At 42.2% G+C, this 14,925-nt stretch overlaps 5 protein-coding genes across 8 annotated transcripts in view; 2 read left to right on the top strand and 3 right to left on the bottom strand.

Annotated features, from left to right (window-relative positions):
- LOC124314208 (RPII140-upstream gene protein-like) overlaps window positions 1-14,925 on the top strand; it is a 105,151-nt gene that overhangs the window by 78,114 nt on the left and 12,112 nt on the right. The window lies entirely within an intron of this gene.
- LOC124313960 (S phase cyclin A-associated protein in the endoplasmic reticulum-like) lies at window positions 1,967-8,159 on the bottom strand. Its single transcript, XM_046778856.1, has 12 exons — window positions 7,752-8,159; window positions 7,513-7,662; window positions 7,192-7,442; window positions 5,915-7,114; window positions 5,268-5,849; window positions 4,102-5,208; window positions 3,952-4,033; window positions 3,779-3,890; window positions 3,316-3,715; window positions 3,061-3,216; window positions 2,816-2,986; window positions 1,967-2,654 (listed from the first exon to the last, which is right to left on the bottom strand). The coding sequence occupies exons 1-12, from the start codon at window positions 7,867-7,869 to the stop codon at window positions 2,553-2,555; spliced, it is 4,431 nt and encodes a 1,476-aa protein (XP_046634812.1). The 5' UTR covers window positions 7,870-8,159; the 3' UTR covers window positions 1,967-2,552.
- On the bottom strand, window positions 8,734-10,684 carry LOC124314101. Its single transcript, XM_046779139.1, has 3 exons — window positions 10,240-10,684; window positions 9,920-10,169; window positions 8,734-9,852 (listed from the first exon to the last, which is right to left on the bottom strand). The coding sequence occupies exons 1-3, from the start codon at window positions 10,388-10,390 to the stop codon at window positions 8,766-8,768; spliced, it is 1,488 nt and encodes a 495-aa protein (XP_046635095.1). The 5' UTR covers window positions 10,391-10,684; the 3' UTR covers window positions 8,734-8,765.
- LOC124314228 (HEAT repeat-containing protein 5B-like) lies at window positions 10,731-12,835 on the top strand. Its single transcript, XM_046779373.1, has 7 exons — window positions 10,731-11,252; window positions 11,320-11,430; window positions 11,491-11,861; window positions 11,930-12,179; window positions 12,242-12,381; window positions 12,439-12,569; window positions 12,634-12,835. Exons 3-7 carry the CDS (start codon window positions 11,808-11,810, stop codon window positions 12,833-12,835), a joined length of 777 nt encoding a protein of 258 aa, XP_046635329.1. The 5' UTR covers window positions 10,731-11,252; window positions 11,320-11,430; window positions 11,491-11,807.
- On the bottom strand, window positions 12,804-14,220 carry LOC124314246. 4 transcript variants are annotated; one of them, XM_046779402.1, is made up of 5 exons: window positions 14,094-14,220; window positions 13,667-13,907; window positions 13,487-13,609; window positions 13,337-13,388; window positions 12,804-13,260 (listed from the first exon to the last, which is right to left on the bottom strand). In XM_046779402.1, the coding sequence occupies exons 2-5, from the start codon at window positions 13,870-13,872 to the stop codon at window positions 13,042-13,044; spliced, it is 600 nt and encodes a 199-aa protein (XP_046635358.1). In that variant the 5' UTR covers window positions 13,873-13,907; window positions 14,094-14,220; the 3' UTR covers window positions 12,804-13,041. The 4 variants fall into 4 exon arrangements, with proteins under 4 accessions (XP_046635358.1, XP_046635357.1, XP_046635355.1 ...); XM_046779401.1 differs by having other exon boundaries at window positions 13,337-13,430; XM_046779399.1 differs by having other exon boundaries at window positions 13,337-13,436.

Raw genomic sequence — 14,925 nt, forward strand, 5'->3', positions numbered from 1 at the left:
CACAGCGAACAATATGAAGTCTCCGCGCGTCTCCGCTCGGCTATTGTGATGTATATACGTGGGCGTACGCGCTCCTATATATATTCACGGCAGTCCATCAAGAGTGTTTTCTGTAAATTCTATTAATTTTCCATTTAGACACAGTCCATTTGCTGGGCTCCAAGCAGATCGTCTTTTCATCACCAACCAATAGCTTTTCTTTGGCTTAGGCTCGACAACAAATCCGGTGTAGACTCAATGCAGCAATTACCAGATCAGACCGTATAGATACTCGCATGTTACGTATAAACCACTCACACTTGCATATCTTGATGGCAGTAGAAATGATCAAATGACACCGTCTTCATCTATAAATACAGGCACAGTTAGGAGCTCTAATGGAGGGTAATGATAGGCCCAAAATCAATTAGATCGCTATAGATATATACGCCCCCCCCCCCCCCCCAAACCTAAATGGATCTATATACGTTCAGTTATGAAAAGTACAAATAAATAAGGGCGGAATGAACCAAATTATGGGAGGAGGAGGCCTATACACAGCTCCTTTTTACCCTGGAAAATATTTTAGTCAAACTGATTTTGAAATCAGCCCATCCAAAATGCAAGACCGTCGCAACATTTTCGCTTTTTACTTTGAACAAAACAGCGACAAAGTAAAGAGAGAGAGAGTTTAAAGTCAATTAACTTGGTCCCCATCCACCCAACCCACCCAACTTGGCCTGCGACTGAAAAGTTCCCGGCTCATTGGCGATGGGAAACGAAACAGCAGCCAATGATGCAGACCCTCCCAGGGCAAGAGAGAAACAGATCACCAAAACTATTACCATAGACCGTAGGTCTCCCTATTTTGATCAATACCTTTCCACTTTACTCCGCTCAACATCCCACCCGCCCAAACTGCCTACATCCGCTTCAACTCTCTGGAATTGAAGGCCTATCAAGTCTTACACAAAAAAAAAACTCTTTTGATTTATTTACTTTTACCCTGTTAATCTCCAAGGGCTGAAGAACTCTGTCAAACGATTGGCTCTTTGAAACAAATGTTTAAAGAAAAAAGAAGGTACTACAATTTTTTTTACTTCCAAGTGAAAATCGTAGCCCGGGATAGATTTAGGAGAAAGAAAAGACTATGAGGGCCCCCACAGGAGTTTCTGACTGAACCGAAACTTGTGTCGACACTTTTGAGAGTTATCAAAGCTGCTAGGAAATTGTTATTGAAAGATTAGAGAAGAAAGAAGGGCGGCGTTTGAAAGAAGAAGAAAAAAGGTACCAGAGAGAGAGAGTTTTCTAAAATAAAAAGGGGTTGCGTTCCAAGTGCAATAGGAGAGAAGTACGTAGATGGGGGGGGAGAGGAGGGAGGGATGGATGGATGGAAGAGCAAAGACGCGAGCAGACGAGGGTGAGAGAAGAGCTTTTAGCCCCGGCGTGCAGTAGAGCATGTCGCTGGAGCTTAACTCGATCAGGAGCGGCACAGTGGCGGGTTTCTCTCTCTCTAAAAGCAGGAGCCTAGGAGCCAAGAGCGCGCAAGTAAGCGGCCATGTATATAGCCCTACAATGTGTACATCTATCGACGTCGACGACCACTGTGCAAGAGATGGATTCTTTTGTTCCACGTCCGCCTCCCTCTAGCTAGCTAGCTAGCTAGCCCCGGCACGCACAACCTGATTTTGACAGATCAGCTCAGACCTCCTTCCCAACCAATCATTCTCCTCCCGTTCGCTCCACTTCGATCCCGGCTCCTCCGGTAAGGTGAGCCAACATCCCAGTCTAAACCGCCCAGCGCCTGCGCACCTCCTCCTCCTGCACTAAATTAATAATCAATTCAATCAACTTTGATTTGTTCATAAAAAGAAAAGAAAAGAAATATATACCGCCACAGCTGCGTCACCCCCTAGTGGAGGAGAATCGGCCGCTTGTCATTCAAGGAATCCTGGCGCGACCACAAAAACAAACGGGGCGTCATGGCTGCCGATGGGAGATGTTTATTGACATCTTCTAGGAGGAGCGAGGAGGACGAGTACATAATAACACTCGACACACCGCACACACACACTCTCTACCGGGAGGGAGGAAACACAGTGAGTGAAAATGAGTCAAGAAACTGCCGTCTCTCTCTCTTTTGTGCGTGTGTGCAAAGAAAGAAAAAAGGAAAAAAAATATAACCGGAAAATAATAATCAATATTCATAACATCCGCCAGCCACGTGTCGTTCTTCGGAATGGGGTGGGGCGAACATTTTGATATCGATGTCGCAAAAAAAAGAAAGAACGAAAACAAGATCAACAAAAACAACGTGGGAGAGAGACGAGAAATGTGCAACGGAAATATTATGAAGGATCTTATTATACTCGTGTCGGCGGTTAACTGATCAAACCGGTTTAACTTGGAAAAAAGAAAGAAAAAAGAATTTCAAGGAAAAATGTCTTGGTTGGGAAAAAGAAAAAGAGATGGAAAACCCAAAACAAACAAAATAAGCCTAAGGAGAGAGAAAAGGGAAAATAATGCCTAGTTTATAATCTCGGGATCGCGATGAAGCTGCTGATAATGAATCATCACTCGACGACGTTCTTCCCGGCGTTCTGCTGAGCGTTGAGGATGGTGCAGACGAGGTGTACCGATCGGCCGTCGTCGCTGTTGACGTAATCCTCCACCATCTGCGTCGACAAATGACGGAAGAAAAACATGAGTTTACAAACAGGCCCAACAGATAAATAATCCCTTTCAATGTCCGGAGGAATTTCTCCCCCCTTTACTCCCGATTCGACTTGCAAAATAGCCGATGGGGAATGAATGGGAAAATATACAGGCTACGTACTTGATAGCTCATCTCCTTCTGAAGGACGGCCCGATTGGCCGGATTGTCGTGGCAGCAGGCCAGCAGGGTGGGCAAAAGTATAGCACGCAAGGATTTGTCAGAGAAGTAGCCGAACGGCAGGCGACACAGTTGCTGCAGCACCGAAGGCATGTGACCAGATTGGAGAATCATCTGAAAATTTCAAACGAACAAACAAATTCAAAATGAATTTCAATCTAAACAGTGAACGCAAAGTTTCCGTATACTTGGTTGTCGTGGTGGCCGGTAGCGAAGAAACCAATGCAGAGGATCGTCAGGTTGAGAAGGTGGCCGACGGGGGATTGGACATTAACGCCATACCAAAGGAGAAAACTTGCAATGTGACGAAATTCGAGCGAGACTCCTTCAGCTCCCAAGATAGCCTTATTTCCAAACGACGCAAAAGAAAACAGTCGAGAGAAGATTAACCAGTCGATCGTGGGGGGGATCGGCCAAAAAATAAAAATAAGTGGCAAACGCACCTGGAAAGTGGTGAGGTCGAGAAGGGCCAAACGGTGGATCAATTGAAGTGCGGCAACGGTGAAGCGAATCGTGTTATCGGGCAGCTCAGCTGGGCGGCCGGCGGACGATGAAGGCGCACCTTGATGGAGTAGCAGACCATAAAGGGCATTGATGACTCCAGCCAATTCGGTCATTTGAAAGGCTTCCACCAACTGGGTCGCGTCCGTCACCACCGCAGTCGACTTGGCCTTCTTCGGCTGGTTCTTCTTGCAGAGATGAAGCAGATCGACGAGCGAAGTTAGGAACTTGAGAGACGCTAGCAGAAGATCGTTGGAAGCCGATTGCTCGTCCAGTAATGGCCCGCCAACTCCGCCGACGTGGAACGCCAAACGGTCAACAAGACCCAACGAAACAGCGTAACTGAATATTTAAAATACAATGAAAAATGAACTTTCTTTGACTGGCCATTTGTAATTCAAATACCTGATTAAACTGGAAATGCGAGCCGGCAAATCTGAATTAGACTGAACACAAATTTTTTCCGAGTTGGACAGAATAGGCTCAACTATAGCCACCCAAGTGTTCATAATGGCCGCTAATGAAAATTGAATTCATTACAAAATTATTTCAAACAATATTTGTGTGTTAAGACATACTTGCGACAGCATCCGACATTGGCTGAACAGAAACACACAGCTGGCCAGAAGCTTGAACTCCGTTACCGTTTCCTTCCAGAGTCTGTGAGGGAATCGAGACAATTATTATTCACTATCAAAAGAATAAATGACAAGATGTACAACACAAACCTCCAGGCGACGAGCGAGGACATTCAAAAGGAGCGGAGTCGCTCGGCTGTTGACGATATGAGTGGACATGTCCAGATGAGAACGAGCCGCCAGTCGGAGGCAATTGACGGCCGAAAGGATCACTCGGAGTGGAGAACTGCCTCGGCCTTGTTCCTGCTCCGTTTGATAGAAACTCAACATGTCACCGACAACATTGACGCCACGCTGGACACCAAAGATCAGCTGCTCGTTGGTCGATCCCTTTTCCAGCAGACGAACTAATTCACCCCAGTGGCGATCGTGAACGGCCGGATCACGCTCCAGTTCCTGCAAAATGCGCGAGATGCGATGCTTATTGGCACCTTCCGGCGACTGGAGGGTCGTTTCCGAAGCATTGCTCTGCATCACTTTGGATTTCAACTTTTTCGCTCTCTTTTTTAACGCTTTGGCTCGCTTCTCCTTCTCCGTCTCTGGGGCTGGCGCGTTTCGATCCGGCCCTTTGCCCACAGTTCCTCCGTCGTTGGTTCCATCGCCCCCGACTCCCGTGTAATTGGCGTCAACGATGAATTTCAAGTTGGAGCTCTCGGACTGCTCACGCGACGGCTCCTTACCACCGTAGTGATTTTTCAGGGCTTCCATGTGCCTCCGCCCTCCCAGGTGACTCATTAGGATCACTTCGCTGTGAATCTGGACGTCGCAGAGGCTGCAAACACGGGCGGTTTCGTAGTGGACGAGACGGGGTGCATCGTCGGCACCTCCGGCCGATGAGAAGCGCAAGATGGATAGTTCCAGGGCTTTCTGGCGAATCTGCTCAATGTTTTCTTCGTGGCGCCTGGCCGATTCCTCCTGTTTCTGTTGGATTTTTCGCTGCAGCTGCGACTGCGAGGCCTGGTGGGCCGCCTGCAAAGCCGACATGCGCTCCTCCCGATCACGCTGCTTCTCTCTGGCCAGCTCCAATCGCTCCTTTTCCTTCTCCTGGTGTTCGCGGTCGATCCGCTCTTCTCTCTGGCGTCGCTTTTCTTGAAGTAACGCCACTTTCGCCTGTCGCTCCGCTTCCAACGCCCGTTTCCTTTCCTCCAGAGCCTCCTTGGCCTTGTTGCGTTCCTCCTGACGCCGTTGTCTTTCCTCCTGTTCAATCAAATATTATACAGCACTGTATAATTGACAAATGGAGATGACTATCATACCTGAAGACCTTGAATGCGCTCCTCTTGCGTCTGAATGCGGGCAATAAAATCGTGCTGCTTGTTTTGCGCTTCGATCGTGTTGATGAAGGCGATCTCTCTCTTCTTGGATTCCTCGTCGTGAGCTTTTTTGACTATCTCGGCCAAATGCTTCTGACGTTTCTCCTCGGCTCGTTTCATCTTGCGCTCCAGCAAAAGCTTTTTCTCATCCAGCAACAAACTCTTGGCCGCTCGGACTTCCTCCATGCGTTTGGTCAATTCGCGTCTTTTGCGCGTCTTCTCCTCGCGGAACGCCGCCCGGTGCTGCTGGGCTCGCAGCTGTTTGGCCTCGTGCTGTTGAAAGGCCTCGCAAGGCTCAGCCGTACGTCGACGTGAGGGAGAGCTCAGTTTCTCGTGGACTTGTAGGGCTCGACCAGGTTGACGTGCCCCATCCATCGCAGCTACTTCTTCCAGTTGATCTAACAGCTCCATTTGTTCGGCCCACGAGCAGTTCTCCAGCAAAAGGTGATACTTTTCCTCCAAAACTTCGCGTTCCACTGGCACCCTGTCTGGAGCGTTTCTGGGAATCCCTTCCGGAGTGGACGCCTGAGAAATGAATGACTGAAATTTAGTAAACCAGGCACCAACATAAACTGAATAACTAAACATACGGGAGTGACATTGATGGGGTCATCCCAGGTCTCATCTCCTTCATTATCCGAGCGTTCAGTTTCGCGAATTTCTCGTTGAAGATTCTCTTCTTCGATCGTTAGGGCTTCTTCCCTGCGAGCCATTTCTGCTTCCTCTTCAGCGACTTCGGCAGCCTCCTGAGCTTCATCTTTATCCTCGTCACTGGACACGATGATAGAGTCGTCAAAACTTGAATCGTGTGCTGTTGAATTGGTAACAGCGACGACAGGAGCCGGTTCTGTGGGCACAGTTGGGAGAGGAACTGGATCCTTGGGCGGTTCAGGTTTCGGAGCTGCACGATCACAAAGGGAAGGCAACGACTGTGCTATCGAAGGTTTAACGAGTCCAGAACGAACCGTCGGTTGACGATTGGCTACTTTGGTCGACTGTCTTGCTTCTAGCCGAGAACCGTAAACCATGGTCGAGGCTCGCGTCAATACAGGAGTCGCCTTGGCTGGCGAAGTTCTAGATCTCGTCCGACCTCGCACAGTCTCCCATCCTTCGTCAACATCCGTCGAAGTTGCTACTGCTGCTGGTGTTTGTGTGTGCTGTCGTGTAACTGCATGTCTGGCGACAACCTTCGGCGGCTCAGTTTTGTTGAGCTTGGCTCGAGACTGTTGCTGCGAATTAGGAGCACTTTGAACTCGCGAACAGGCATGAGCCCAACTTTGTGCTTGAGCTGGGAGAGATTTTGTGGTTGAACATGGCACCGGAGTCTTGTGCGATGAACTCTGCGACTGAATTCTTGGCGTCGTACTTTGCGATTGAACCTTGTTGGCTAGACTCAGAGACTGAACCTCACTGTTGACTGCATTTTTACTGGCTTTGCCCACTTTCCACACGGGTGAAGACTTGGGCTTAACGTTAGTGACTCGAGCAGCAGTAGTGGACTGTTCAGTTGATTTACTCTGTCTGGCTTCAGGAACTGTTTTGCTAGCAGATTTTCGAACTGTAGGCGGTGCAGGTTGGGCAACTGTTTCAGTTGTAGGTAGAATTGGTATAATACTTTCAGCTGCTTCACATATGGTCTGAATAGGATACTCGGCTGTTAGTGGTTTAGTTTCCACCACAGTGGACGTAAACAGTGGCGAGGAAGCTGATTCATCCTCAAAATTGAGAATTCGTCTAGCTAATCCAACAGGAGTTTTCTGAAGTTGACCCATTATTGAAGCACAGGAAGGCTACGGGCAAAAGATAATAACCAATATTGGATAAGTTATGATTTTCAATATTTCATGAAATAAATTAACATGCAAACCTTAGCAGGAGAAGATTTTCTAACTTCCCAAGCAAGAGAGGTCGGCCGTTGTGGAGCAGGTGTCTGTTCATAATTCCATTTCAATCTGAGCCACTCGATTAAATTACGGAAATCTTTGGTGCATGACTCTAAAATCATGATAGCCTCTTTACACTCTTCCACACTCTCGTCAGATTCACAAGTCAAGTAGATTTCATCAACTGCTCTCCTAAGGTTTTCAAACAGCAGCCCCCAATAACGGGCCTGCAAATCTAAAATAATAATAATAATTAAACACGTACAATAGGAAGTAGGAAAAAATTGGTTAGTCATGAGGCTTACCAGATTTTCTATCTCTTCCAGCTGAAGCTGATCTTATTCTAGAATGGGAGTTTTTTAGTACAGTGACTAGTTTAGGGACTTTGTGTTCCAATCTCACTAACAGGGGTTTGGAGTTGATGGGGGGTTTTCTCACAGGTATTTTTACACCTACTGAAAGAGGTGTAAATAATAAAACATAAATAACTTTTTTAATTTTTCTTAACTTTAAAGTTTTCTTTACTAGAGAATTCCAAACTTACCAGAATCAGAAGAAGTCATGGCCCGTCCCTCAATGTATGGGACATTGAAAGCCAAAATATTCCTTGCTGACTTCCCTTCTTCCTGGACAAGTAATTTTACTTGCTCCATATCTTCCATACTTGATATTTTCTTTTCAGAATAAGACTACAAATCCATTGATTTCCAATATATCAGAATCAGCAGAACACACAAGAGACAAGACAGACAAAAATCTGGAAGCTCTATTACTTCACAAAACAATTCCTAAACAAGAAATGATTTTAATAATTCACTTGATTTATCAGGATCCACCGATTATTTCAGAAAATCCATCCGGAAATGTAACAAGCATAAAATACTCTGTAAAATATCCCATTACTCAGTCAAGTGGACGTAACATTTATTTTTCTCCGTTTGTTTATTCTCAAGGCCACCAAGCGGACGTTCCTCACAAAAAACTAAAAAGAAGGTTCAGCAACTTTACGAAATTGGTTTTTATTTATTTTTTCTTTACAGAATTAAGACCAAATTAAACAAAAACTAATCTTAAATTTTTATTAAATTGAAAATAGTAACATAGCAAGGGTTATGACTGATGAGTAATTAAATCAGAATGCGTCAAGTGTTGCTGAAACGCTATCATCTTTTCCGTCGTCTGCTTCGGTTTAATGTTTATGTTTTTGAAGGGTGACGTGAGACGTGACTACGTACCTGCAAGCTGTAATAGGGCAGAGTGATAGAGGTATGGTGGCGTCATTTTAATTATTAAACTTAATCAAAATAATTAGTTATTATTTCTTCTCTCCATGCCCATGCGGCCATGCATAGGCTCAATTGAGAAGCCAAAGCGTTGGGCTCAGAGGCCACATTATAGACCAAGTTGTTTCATTGCAAACGGTATCTATGTTTTAAAAAAAATTATGATCAGCAAATTGCAACTTAACAGTGAAGAATTAACATGATCGAGCGATGGTCATAACTAAGTAGGAATTGTACAAATTCTTTTCGATCTTTAACGTTCATCAGTTATGTATTCACATCAATACCATTACATTGCAATGCCAAGTGAATGCCCATTTCTTGTCTTGATATTTTATTTTCAGGTGGTTGAGATCTTCCCTTGTCAGGTTTTCGCAGTTATAAGTACAAATAAGGCGTAGAGGATTCGCATCTGTCATTAATGCATCCATTCCCTGGTATGTTATCGAGTTACACGAAATGAGATTCAAAATCTCTAGATTCTGGAATCGGCCACTTTTTGTGGCATTCTGAAATACATCGTCAGTAAGGGCATCGCAATGTCTTATACAAATGTGATTAAGGAGAGGAGAAGATAATAAGCATAACCAGATATCAGACGAAATGGTAGAATGATACTCTAAATGCAGCATTTTTAGTTGCGATAAAATAAATTTTTCTTTCCTAGATTCAGTTCGAAACAATTGTTTCAATTTCGGAGGAGGGCCGATGGGATTCCAATGCCTACATACGGTAAGATAGCTCAAATTAGGACAATACTCGATGATGGTCGAAAAATTGACTACACTAAAACAGGAAATCATTAGATAAGTTAAAGAACTTCCTATGACTATTAGAAGTGGGGCAACTCCACCGTCAAAAGTGACCTCAATTTCTACTTCTTTTTCTCTATAAAATACCAGTTCACGGAGCATTTTTAAATTGATTATGCCCAGTAGGTCGGAGTCAGTCATTTCTTTCACTAAGCGTATATCCAGCCTAACGAGAGAAGGACAAAGAGGTAGTGCTTTCCCAATGCTACCGATGGTAAAATAAGGCACCTTCAACTGTTGATCGAATACTTGCAGAACAGACAAGGGGAATTTTGGAACATTTGGAACTTTTTGATTCACTGGCATCTGCGCCAATTCTACCAAAACATCAAAAGTAAATTCATGATGGAGCACCTTCAATAATGGGAAATTTTCAAGGGCTATTTGAATACCCTTTTTGGTAACATTATAACAATTTTGAACTTTCAACACTTCTAAAGACTTGCATTTCCCAGTTCCTCCATAATCTTCCTGGTTATCTACGCTGCTGGAACATAGCCACCGAATACCAACATCAGACACGGTGTAGCAGTATTGTATATCCAACACTCTTCAGAAAGATTAAAAATTGATTAATCATAGCAACTGACAAAGAGGACACAAATTAATTACCATACCTCAAATGTTCGCAATAAGTTCCAATAAGTTTTAAGCAATTGTCATCAGCTATAGAATTTGTTGTAAATGCATCTGAAATCTGCAGCACTTGCAATTTTGTGAAGTTTGGGAAAAACTTTGAGTATGCTTCATTGTAAGGATGAAGTTTCAAAGATTGAAACTCTGATGTAACTAGATGGAATATGGCTTCTTTCATAACTTTTCTGTTTTGAAAAAGGGTGTGAACAATTTCTTCCAAAATATCTAAAGCTGAAGAAGGAACAGATTGATCAATGTTTGCATTCTAACCAATAAAGTTGAGTATTAAGGGAACACTTACGTAATTGAAGAAGAGGACTGTGGTTTTTATTGATTTTAGTCACAGATTTCTGGTTATGCACTGGATGCACATTAGTGATACAATTTATAACACTGTTCACACTTAAATTGTAAAGAGACTTTACAATGTCGTCACTTCTAGCAATGGGCATTTTACGATATAAAAGTACGTAAAATAAGTGGATAAATTAAGAGTCTTTGAGGATTTCAATTCTCAGCGTAAATCAACGAGACTTCTCACTCTCAGACGTCGGCGAATAAGGGTGTCCCTAAACCATGGCCTACTTTAGTTCACGGCCCATCATCGTACGCTTCTGTGTGGGACCAATTTTGGGTTCCCTGCCCCTTTCCTGTTGCCATAGTACCTAGCCAGAGGGTCGTAAGGTTTCGTTTTTTGTTCCACATTTCCGCAGATTTTTCCACCCTTTGGATGCCTGTGTGTCTGACTTGCAATAAGCCATGGTCAGAATCAACAGAAACAAATTTTTCAATCGTAATTTTAAAAAAAATACACTGATTCTAACGTCAGGTCGCCAGACGTTAGAATCTGCCGTTTTGAACAAATCAGACGCAGTCAAAGTTTCACTTTTTTGTGAAATTTCACATTTCATTTAAGAAATGTATTTTTTTTTGCATAAAATAGCTGCAAGTGAATTAGCAATTAAAATGTAAGACCAGACGGTTATATCGGCCGTTTTATACTCATCAGACGTCATGAAAAACTGACATTCAGACTCCTAAGTTTATTTCTTTAATGCGGCAACACCGTAAATCTGGCGCTATTTATAAAAAATTTAAAATGCAAGAGAAGAAAATTTGTGACTTGTTGGTTGTCTTATTCAGACAAACTTTTAATTCCTATACAGAGCTTCTATTACTACCTTGGGATTCTTATACGAAAGACTTGGGCGTATGGCAGGAAGATCATATGATGAATCTGTTCAAGTATTGCTTAGAGGACTTAAAAACAGTGAGTCTCAAACAAGAGCAGAGAGTTTAGTCACTTTAGAAAAGGTAAAATCCATTTCATGTTTTTATAAATTTAAATTATAAATATTTTTTTATACTGTTTCTGTTTAAGCTGTGTTGTGGAATGGGTTCAGCAGCATCCAATCAGCATCGTGATATCTTTAAGACCTGCAAGTTATGTCTGTCAGACAGAAACATGAATGTTCGGGCTGCAGCAGCCAGGGTAAGACAAATATGGCTGAATTTTATTTTTTCTCTGATTTCATTCATCTGAATTTTGCAGTGCATGTGGGAAGTCATGAAACATTCGTCTAGTATCCTACAGCTTAACGAATTTGAATCCATAGCTGCACTGAGCTTTCGTGCTCTCGAAGGTTCCAATCATGAAGTTCGATGCGCTGTGGCCCTTTTGTTAGGTCATGCTGCTGCTGCAGCACTTACACCTCCTAAACCTGGCCCAGCAAGAACTGGTCTGTCGGCAGCAGCGAACCAGTCTACTGCCTCTTCAGCGGCGAAGGTTGCCTAAGTAGAAGAAGTTCTAGGAGTAATTTCGACCGGATTTTCTGTGGAGGTGGAGGTTTCCTAAAGGGAACAGGTGAAATGATTAAAGAACCAGCTGCCACAAGCCGAGAAGTTCGAGTTGGAGTCACAATGGTATTAGATTAGATTTAAAAATTATAATTCTTTGTCAAGTAGGCCTATCTTAGAAAAATCTATAACAGAGCTACGTCGTCATGGTCCAACAACTTGGTTTTACATGGTTGGAGCGCCACTTAAACACCATGTTGCAGCATCTACTTGATTTAGCAGCCCAGCCGCGAGCTGCTCCTACCCACGTTGACGCCGTCTATTCCCGTCAGTGCATCACTTTCGTGTTTCGTTCACTGTTGGGCAAAATGTTGGGCGAGAAGCAGCAAACGGCTGCGTGTAAAGAATTAGCTCGCATTATTAATCATCAGATGAACAGCATAGGTATAGCTGTCATAAATCCACCCATTAATGAAAAACTAAATTGCTCATCTTCTTTATGTTAGATCCCAATCCGGAGAATGCAAAAGACAGTAGCACGCAGGAAACTATATTTAGTCAACATCTTCTTGTTTGTGCGCTGCAAGGGCTTGGCTCACTTGTTCACAGTCTTGCTAGCTCTGCATCGGCACTTTTGGCCGATCAGGTAAATCGGTTTCATAATTGTACAAGCCTTTCTCATTGAAAACAAAATGTATTGTAGGGAGCTGGCGTAATTGATTGTGCTATCGCTGTCTTGCTTCATCCGTCGCAAGCTGCTCGTCTTGCAGCAGCTTGGAGTCTGCAGTCTATGGCCGTTGCTGTTCCATCTCATCTTACACTACTGATCGACAAGTAACTGATTTAGTATCCCGACTTAAAAAAAAATAACATTAATTTTTCTTTGGTATTTGTAAAAATGTGTTGATGCCCTAGAAAATCTTCGAAGCACGCCCGAAGCTGTGTCAGGTTACAGCGCCGCTTTGGCAGCATTGATAGTTGGTGTTTCATCTTCTAGCTTGGGCATCCCACATAACCGTGGAAAGGTAATCAATCTACTACTTTTCATTGGTATAACATCTATAGTAATTGTTTTAAATCCCAAATATAATTTTATTTAAAAATTAGATTATTACAATTTAAATCCCCAAACAGAAATCACAATAAATTTTACAACATTTGTAACTAAGAAATATGTGAATCATTCAACATAAGATAAATAATACCACTTCAACATTTTCATTTTTTCTGGCTATTATGTTCTTTGTTCTATATGGTAACAGGGAAGGGGCAGGAAAACCTCTCTTTGGCCCACACAGCCGTACAACTAGAGCAGGCCATGGTTCAATGTACGAATTTTCACATTTACGACTTGGCCAGTTTCACGTATGGTAAAAATGAAACATTCTTCAGTCTTGCTCTCCCGTACAGACATAACGTAAAATTTCGTGTTCTCTTGAAGATTAAAAACATCATCTTCATTGAATTTGTGACCAAAAAATTCAGAAGAAATTTCATATGAATCAGGAATCTTTTGTACCACCAACTTATTAGGATTTAGGAACAACAAAAAAAGTTATATAACAGCTGTGTGTAATAATGAGGAATGTGAAGAGACTTACTGTTCGGCTGTCCTTGGTTAATTTTTGAATTGTCAAAATAATTCTGGAGATGCTGTAGGGAAGATGAATTTCCATAGGTTTAACGACTATGTCACTAACACTAGAACACAAATTAGAAAGAATAAGAGAGATCATATAACATGATTTAACCTCGTGTCCGTCACCGGTCCAGGTTCTGCAGAACCTTGGCAGATTGATTGATCGTTTTGAACTGCATCTGCCGTTGCATTGGCTGCAGGTCTTTCAGTTAGGCCTACTATTACATAACTAGAACTAAAAGACGAAATTAGTTACAGACTTATCATACAACAGTATTGTTAATTGATTTACCTCATGTTAATGACTCCTGTATCTGAAGAAGTTTGGCAGATAGTCTCCTCATTTTCAGCTTCTTCATCTTCCATGGCATTGCATATTGAACTTTCAATGTTTTCTTCCGTTGTCTGAAGGCCAATCATTGGAGCTTCTGCTATAGCCATATCCATTGACGCTTCTTGAAGTTCTTCAATCATCCTGAGGCTTGAGGTACCCTCCATTACGAAAAAAAATTGTTGGAGGTGGAGGATGAAGTCTAATTGTGCAATAATAATTTTAAAATCAATATAGTATTTTAGTGACATGTTAATATAATCTCTAATTAACTTCCATGCAGATGTTATACAATTATACACCCTAACCTATTTAAGTAAGAAGTTTTTACAAATGAATCAGTTTTACAGAATTTTCCATTAATAATTTTCAGTAATAATCATCTTACCTTAAAGAGAAACAACCAATGTGCAAAGTGCATAAGTCAACAAGAAACTGAAATAAACGTATCATTGGGGTGCTAGAAGACATTTCTCCCTCTTTTTTTCTGGGCTTTTGTCTGTTATTGTCACTGTCAGTGTCAGCTTCACAATGCGCCTATGCCAAGTAAACATTTAAATATATTTTTTTAAATAATGGCTTGTAATTACATATTAAAAGAAAGGAAGCAATTATTTACAGTTTATTATTATTCATCGCAAAATTGGTTCCAATCAAAAAGATTATATTTTGTGTATTTTTCTTCGCTTTTCCTTTTTGAAAGTTTATTTACCACAACAACGCCATCTTCCCGCGTCTAATAGAGTTTGTCATCAGTCCCCCACTATCAATCCATAATAGCTGGGTGGGTGGGGGACGAATAATCAATAATGGCACTTGATTATGCGGGATCCGCTGTGGATGCCACCAGGGGGCACCACTAGATTTCAAATCGTCATAGGCTAAAGTTGAGCAAGTTTATCTAGATTTTAATGCTTGTTTTATATTAAAAATAGGGAATAATAAATTAAATAGAAATTATAATGCAAACAAATTAACAAATTTTCCTGTATTCTCAAAAACATTCACGCATAGAAAACATAAAACTAATGTAAAAATAGACGTTATTTCCGAAAAAAATTAATCGGCGTAATGTCGTAGATAACTAGACATCCTATAACAAGTTATAAAAAGACGCTTCAATCAGAACCTCTGAAATTCTAATTAGAATTAGAATTTCGCAAATAAAATATGGTCAACACATAAGACGAAATCATGTCCGTCAGAACATGTTATATTAC

This window comes from Daphnia pulicaria, chromosome 10, assembly GCF_021234035.1.
Source record: "Daphnia pulicaria isolate SC F1-1A chromosome 10, SC_F0-13Bv2, whole genome shotgun sequence".
NCBI lineage: Eukaryota > Metazoa > Arthropoda > Branchiopoda > Diplostraca > Daphniidae > Daphnia > Daphnia pulicaria.

Excerpts from the sequence above, each read along its gene's own strand:
- LOC124314246 (XM_046779399.1), bottom strand. The coding sequence starts at position 13,872 with ATGGAGGGTACCTCAAGCCTCAGGATGATTGAAGAACTTCAAGAAGCG. Across the intron at positions 13,610-13,666 it reads ACAGGAGTCATTAACATGAG|TTCTAGTTATGTAATAGTAG; the intron begins GTAAATCAATTA and ends TTCGTCTTTTAG. Across the intron at positions 13,261-13,336 it reads TAACCAAGGACAGCCGAACA|TTGGTGGTACAAAAGATTCC; the intron begins GTAAGTCTCTTC and ends AATCCTAATAAG.
- LOC124313960 (XM_046778856.1), bottom strand. The coding sequence starts at position 7,869 with ATGGAAGATATGGAGCAAGTAAAATTACTTGTCCAGGAAGAAGGGAAG. Across the intron at positions 7,115-7,191 it reads GAAAATCTTCTCCTGCTAAG|CCTTCCTGTGCTTCAATAAT; the intron begins GTTTGCATGTTA and ends TTTTGCCCGTAG. Across the intron at positions 4,034-4,101 it reads TCCTCGCTCGTCGCCTGGAG|ACTCTGGAAGGAAACGGTAA; the intron begins GTTTGTGTTGTA and ends ATTCCCTCACAG.
- LOC124314228 (XM_046779373.1), top strand. The coding sequence starts at position 11,808 with ATGATTAAAGAACCAGCTGCCACAAGCCGAGAAGTTCGAGTTGGAGTC. Across the intron at positions 12,180-12,241 it reads TCATCAGATGAACAGCATAG|ATCCCAATCCGGAGAATGCA; the intron begins GTATAGCTGTCA and ends TCTTTATGTTAG. Across the intron at positions 12,382-12,438 it reads CGGCACTTTTGGCCGATCAG|GGAGCTGGCGTAATTGATTG; the intron begins GTAAATCGGTTT and ends AATGTATTGTAG.
- LOC124314101 (XM_046779139.1), bottom strand. The coding sequence starts at position 10,390 with ATGCCCATTGCTAGAAGTGACGACATTGTAAAGTCTCTTTACAATTTA. Across the intron at positions 10,170-10,239 it reads CAGTCCTCTTCTTCAATTAC|CTTTAGATATTTTGGAAGAA; the intron begins GTAAGTGTTCCC and ends TTCCTTCTTCAG. Across the intron at positions 9,853-9,919 it reads ACTTATTGCGAACATTTGAG|AGTGTTGGATATACAATACT; the intron begins GTATGGTAATTA and ends ATCTTTCTGAAG.